A 6,972-nucleotide genomic window follows, 5' to 3' on the forward strand; every position below is an offset into this window, starting at 1 on the left:
TCATCAAATGTTAAGGATTTATCGATTACATTCTTCTTAATACCTTTGGCACGCTTTCCTTCCACATCACCTTGAACACGGTAGGAATATAATTTACTTCTCAGTCCTACAAAATGAGTCATTATCTTTCCTCCACATTCATCCTTCATCTTACCAATGACTTTAGCGTTGTTCGCTGAATAGCATGGATGATCTCTAGGATAATTGGAAGTATCATAGGAAGATAAGTCTTTGACCAAATCGGTATAAAAATCATCAGACATTACTTCAACAATATAACTATCTGTATCCATGTACATGAGATGTACGTTATTCCCATACTTCGGTTTAAGATTTTCGTAAAAAAATTGGTACATAAGTGTTTTTGAAAGATCCAGAACAGCCTGTCCTATATACAACGGTTTATACATTTTAACAAAATTTTTCCTTTTATGAATCGCGACTAAATTCTCTGAATAAATTGTGCGATCAATGAAGAGTGAACTAGATATCACTTTATCAAGTCTTTTGGGATTGCAAACAAGTTCAAGGTCAATCCTTTTTCTAACATTTTCCATTGTTTTTCCAAAAACGGCATTGTTCATTAATTTGTAAAAATCTCTATCAAAGTCATTGTTGGCCAATTTGCGTTTTTGTGAATTAATATCAATATAGGTCTTCATCCAAGGCGATTGTTCAAATTCAATGACCCGATGTATCTTTTTAAGCTTCAGACCAAAAGAAAGCGCTTGCTTCAGTGCTCTATAGTGAATCACATATCGCTCTTTATGATCAAGCGTAGTCATTAACTTTTGATGTTTCCCAGTTGGTGGAATTTTCTTCTCAGGACAGAAGGGCAAATCAGAGTGCAAGTCATGCAGTTCGCTAGGATATTCCAAATCCACCTCTAGAATATATCCCTTGTTGGAATTGTCTGGAACATTCATGACATCTACATGGTCTATCCATTGAAAGTTGGACTTTGGGAGAGGTTCTGACAACGCCCAACCATATAAATTGTTAGCATCTACGTATGCAATATATCTGGAATCTAAACTAGGGTTGAATTCCTTCATATGTTTATTATTAGCTTCGGAGTACCTTTTAACACACTGGCTTATACCACCACGAATTCCCTTCTCCATCATAAGTATCATATCATAATCTGTTAAAAGATGAAGTACCACCCCTGTGTGCTTCAACATCGCATCAAAAGACAGTCCTGGTGCGGTATAATACCAACCAGGATCTAACTCATATGTAGATAAACATACGTCTCTAAAATTTTCAAATACATCTGCTAATAACAAGACGTCTGTTAGCAAATATAGGTCAGAATATCCCCCCAGAGATTTACACTGGAATTCGTTCCAAACCGCCTGAGCAAATTCATAGTCATCTGAACTAATAGTTTCCTGGGTAAGGGTGCTGTAAAACTCATCAATATTAGGTAATCTATCCTCACCAAGCTTTTCCCACGAATCCACATACTCATATGGGAAGATACCTTTACGCATCACGAGATCACTTTTATCACCAAAATTCTTGGATAATTTCGTAAATTTATCTTTTGGGATCGAGCTAACCAATTTAGATAGGGATGTCCCTAAAAACCTAAAGCTATCAATGAAACGATATGAAAAAGTCTTATCTACATTTTTTCCAAACGAAATGTACTTCTCTTCATTATTAGGGATGCATGATATTTTCATCTCATCACAGCCGAGATGTGGGACAATCAAATGAGCATCATAATTTGAAAGATTATGAATGAAAACAGGTAGGTAGTCAGGCACTTGGAAATTCACGTTACAACTCTTATGAGCCGCCCCACGAAATTTACCCGTTAAATGCTCATGATCTTTCACTCTATCCGAACCGAGCTCATTTTGACATATATGACATATTTGTGCTGAAATGAAAGCAACATTCTCACTCTCGGTCAAAGTATCAATAGGTATTATATTTTTATACTTATTTCGTGCAAAGAGAGCCATTTGCTTCAGCTTTTCAAGAAAAATATCTACCGCACCTTTACCTCGGTAAAGAAATGGTTCGAATACTTCTCCAGTATCTGATACCATAAGCATGCAGAAGGACATGACTTCATGCTGGTGCTGCTTATTTGTATATGAATGCTCATCATTGGGAGAGCAACTCAAATGTTTACTAAGGATGCATTCAAAATCAGCGTATACAACATAGGGAATTCTGACGGAATGTGAGAAGTTTTTGAATTTCAAGATGTTGTCATCAGCAGTTGGAACTATTATTTTTGTTGGAGAATTTCTACAGCAATCAATATTATGTTCTCTGAGAGTATCACTCGAATAGCAAGGTTTAAAACAGCGTTTGCATACGTGTAACGCATTTTTATGTTTTGACATTTGTGATCGAATCAATCTACCAAAATTTTTGATCCAGCAGAAATGCGTCTTGTCCTTCTTAACAAGGTAGAGAAGATCGCGGTGGTCATCTAACTCCTGATCAACAACTTTAATTGGATATACATTATTTTTTTCATCAAGACCGAAAACATTTATTGAAATTGAATTTTCATGCTCAAACTTTGAAATTTTTGATAATTCTACTGGATGATTAATGCAATCCCAATTGTATCCTTGATAAAACTCTATATTATTATATTTTGAAAGGCGTTCGGGATGACACTTTATTTTCTTCCCCCATATGGCGTACTTGAAGCAGAAGGCATCCTCATTCTTTACGTTGATAACTGAGTGGGTGAGTTTAATTTTAGCAGGAAGGTCAATGAAAGATGACCCTCTTAGCGGGATGTATCTATTTATCCGTAATTCGAGGCCGATTATTTCACTTAGTGACCAACCTGATCCCTTAGATGAGCTTTCTGATTTTTCTTTCAACAATTTCGCAAATAGTATTTCTAAAATTTCATTCACATCATCTGCTTCAAAAACTTTAACATTTTTTGTTTTAAACCATCTATCCTGTGTTTCAACTCTTTCTTCATTCTTATCATTATGAAATTTAGCTTTCACCAGTATGTTTATTTTTAATGCTGTATCTTTGAGATAAATTCTAATTTTCTCTAAAAGTAAATCCTTTTTGCTGTTTAAAAAAATTACCAGGTCTGTATGCTCCCCACCTGCACTCACCCAAAAGGTTTTAAGCCGTCCTTTAACCGCTGATTCAATCTCTACAATTGAAGAAGAAGCGTCAGCTCCTCTTCCAACTTGTCTGATTGCATGGCGGTGATGAACTTCCGACATCTCATGGCCGGCTCTGTACCTTGGGTGGTAATAGACGTAGCATACCGGGCATAGCACCATCTCTTCCATTATCGTCTGGTTGGTTTTTCCAGTGGAAATGAAATTCTATATATGAGAATTAGGCTTTATACATAAGTAACCTAACGTGTATTTGAGGGTTATTTTAAATGAAACAAGATTATTCAGTATGGTCATTTATAAGCGAAGACATGTATTATTTTAATTTTTTACAATAAAACAACTGAATTATCCTTTCTGGATATTTTTAGCCCAACGCCCCATGCGTCGGCATTAAAGGCCTCGATTTCGTCAAGAGTGAGGATGAAATGCTTGGGGAGGAATATTTTCCTCTTTGCATTTTCAAAATTTATCTCCGCTATTATGCTGCTCCCATATTTTGTAATAGTGGGAGAAAGTTTCTCCACCTCATATGCCAGACCCTCCTTAAGCTCCTCCTTTTTCAAGAATTTTGCCTCCTCCTGCTGCGTAAGCAACTTGATCTTCAAAGCGTCCATCTGAAGTAGATAGAATAAATGAGCATTTTAGCAGTTTTTCTAGCTAAATCCTCATAGGACTTGAATTTTTATACATTTAAAAACTAATGATATGATTTTACTCACGCTATCGTTGAGGATTGTGAGGGCAACTGCTGGTGTTGGAAATTATCGGGAACTTCTTCCTTCTCCTGGCTTCTTTCTGCTGATGCTGGTTCTGCTGCTACTTTCTGTGGTACCGTAAGGCGTTCTTGCTGTGAGTATGGTTGTGAGAGCTCTGCTATGCCTTTATATACTGAATTTCCCCCATCCCATCGGGGTGGGTGGAGTGAATTGTTTTTCGACCTCTAGGTAATTTACGTCAATCGCACAGCCGGTCATCAATTTTTATGAGGGCCGATTGCTAATCTTAATTGAAGGTCTCTGACTTCTCCTTCGTGCGTCAATGCCCCAACCGATCGTTCGAGGGTCACTCATTAATCTTTATCACCCGTCTGTCTCCGCTTGCTTGCGTCAATCGCACAGCCGGTCATCAATTTTTATGAGGGTCGATTGCTAATCTTAATTGAAGGTCTCTGACTTCTCCTTCGTGCGTCAATGCCCCAACCGATCGTACGAGGGTCACTCATTAATCTTTATCACCCGTCTGTCTCCGCTTGCTTGCGTCAATCGCACAGCCGGTCATCAATTTTTATGAGGGTCGATTGCTAATCTTAATTGAAGGTCTCTGACTTCTCCTTCGTGCGTCAATGCCCCAACCGATCGTACGAGGGTCGCTCATTAATCTTTATCACCCGTCTGTCTCCGCTTGCTTGCGTCAATCGCACAGCCGGTCATCAATTTTTATGAGGGTTGATTGCTAATCTTAATTGAAGGTCTCTGACTTCTCCTTCGTGCGTCAATGCCCCAACCGATCGTACGAGGGTCGCTCATTAATATTTATCACCCGTCTGTCTCCGCTTGCTTGCGTCAATCGCACAGCCGGTCATCAATTTTTATGAGGGTCGATTGCTAATCTTAATCGAAGGTCTCTGACTTCTCCTTCGTGCGTCAATGCCCCAGCCGATTGGGGTCGCCAGCATGAAATCTTGAAGCTGTGGGGGGACCGACCTCAAGGTTTACGCCTCCTCAGACCATCGGCCCTGTGAGCTCATTGGGTGGAGAGTTCCTCCAATAGCTTCATCCTTAGATATCGAATAATGTCACGTGGGACAGTCTTATATATACGCTGTGTAAGAAAACACATCATACATCCACCATGGCATCATTCCATTGCGTTCAGGCAACCATTTACCACGCATTGGATACGCGGTCGACATCGAGGGCCACAGTGTCCATTTGCAGATGGTGTCGGATTCGTCTTCAATATATTGAACTTTCGCATGTGGAAACTAGGCACTCAATTTATTCGTCCCGCCTACGTATTCCACGCTTTGTTTGCGATCTGTGTGATGGACCTCTAATTACTGTTGATCAGCCAGCGCATAGGTGCTCCACGTGTAGGCCTATGGCTGAGGTGTGGAATGGATCGCGGAACGAAGTTAACTTCTGTTTAGCTCCATACTACTGGGGGTATGCAGAGGATGATTCACCGAGTGATATGTCATTTGACGACCTCGTTTCGGCGCTGTTTAATGAGGCGGAGGCGCTTGATTTAGCGCGGAGATTGCCATCACATTCTCCACCGCCTCCGCTTATCCCCATTCCACAGATTGGACGGGTGGAGGCACTTGATTTAACGCGGAGATCGTCATCACATTCTCCACCGCCTCCACTTATCCCCATTTCGCGGATGGGGCGGTCTTACGACGAGGAGACATCATCTCTACCGTCCACAGCATCAGCAGCATCGGGGCGTTCAACACCACCACCGCCCATATCTCGCCTGAGCAGGCCATCCACAACTCAACCATCACCACCACGCCCTACAACTCAGCCGGCGACATCACCATCCCTGCTTGCGGTGCAACCCCCCACATCACCAGCACCGCAGCCGACCTCGCAACCGTTGACGTCTCCATCCCTGCCTGGAGCACATTCCCCCACATCTCCGATGCCGGATACTCAACCTCTTGCTGTAACACCACAGCTTGAAGTTGAGTCGCCCGCATCGCCACCACCCGATACCGAAGGTCTTTGCTCACCATCACCTCCATCATCCCCAGAGCCTACAAATCCACCGCCAAGATCTCCTTCCATTGTTATTCAGTCACCGAGATCATCGGAGGACGATGTGCAGTGGATCCCATCGTCACATTCGCGTGCGTCCTCGGAGGCTCAAGTTCTTGATATGCCTGTTTTACAAAGTGATGGAGCTCACTCAGCTTCTACGTCTGTTATAAAGTCACCTATGAAAAGACTCTCCATTGATGATGAGGTTCCGAAGAAAAAGGTGTGTAGAGATCCTCGGGGGATAAGAGGGAAAAAAAATTTACATGCACTTTTGTGAGGATTCATGTTGTTTTGGGAGTAGTTTTTTCAGTTAATATTTTTTTGTTTTTTCATATTTTTTAATATCATGATACAATTATTTTTATTGTCTTTAATTTTTATATTATTTCTTGAATTCCTAAATATGTGATTTGTTCCTAAAACTGATTTTTTTGAGAGATTTGTGAATATTTTTCATTTTATTTGATTTTGTTTCAATTTAGTTTCGATGTTCATTGTTTTTTCTGTTCCTCTTTTTTTCATAATTTGTCTTGAAAAATATATAACATATTCAATCTTTTTTGTTGAAATTTTATTCCTTCAAATTCCTACTCATATTCCTCTCTTTCCGCTGATTATTTCAGAAATTGAACACATTTGTGAATACGACGACCGCATTGTGCAGGCCAGCTATGGTGAAGTTTTGCCCACTAAATTTGCAGTTGCTTTCGGTCAACGCTGTTGTGCGATGCATTCATAAAGTTCGCGAAGAAGATTCGTTACCAAGGATAGAGAACCTTTGCCAAATCCTTCCCATCCCCTTCAGATTTTTTGACAAAATATTTTCCCAAATACTCATGTCTCTGTATTCTCAAGATGGTCCTCCGCAAATATTGGTACAATACTGTTGCCTTCCAATGAGTTTCTCATATTATCAACACTTGTGGGAAAGTTATTTCATTTATACATTTTCCATTAATAATTATTCGCAGACCGGTCTAGACTTATATCCCCATTATGAATGCCTCATGTGTTATAAATTGTCGAGGAATCGAAGAAACGCACATAAATATACAATTTTCCAAAAAGTACCACCATGG

The 6,972-nt window shown here is 40.1% G+C and overlaps 1 protein-coding gene across 1 annotated transcript; it reads left to right on the forward strand.

The window, feature by feature from the left end:
* The first annotated feature begins 5,228 nt into the window (after positions 1–5,228).
* Positions 5,229–6,170, forward strand: LOC124159719 (proline-rich receptor-like protein kinase PERK10). The gene has a single exon (XM_046535630.1). The coding sequence runs from the start codon at positions 5,229–5,231 to the stop codon at positions 6,168–6,170; it is 942 nt and encodes a 313-aa protein (XP_046391586.1).
* The last annotated feature ends 802 nt before the right edge of the window (positions 6,171–6,972 follow it).

Source organism: Ischnura elegans, chromosome 5 (genome assembly GCF_921293095.1).
Source record: "Ischnura elegans chromosome 5, ioIscEleg1.1, whole genome shotgun sequence".
Classification (NCBI taxonomy): Eukaryota; Metazoa; Arthropoda; class Insecta; order Odonata; family Coenagrionidae; genus Ischnura; species Ischnura elegans.

Bases quoted from the DNA above. Each gene is read 5' to 3' on its own strand.
- LOC124159719 (XM_046535630.1), top strand. From the start codon at position 5,229: ATGGCTGAGGTGTGGAATGGATCGCGGAACGAAGTTAACTTCTGTTTA.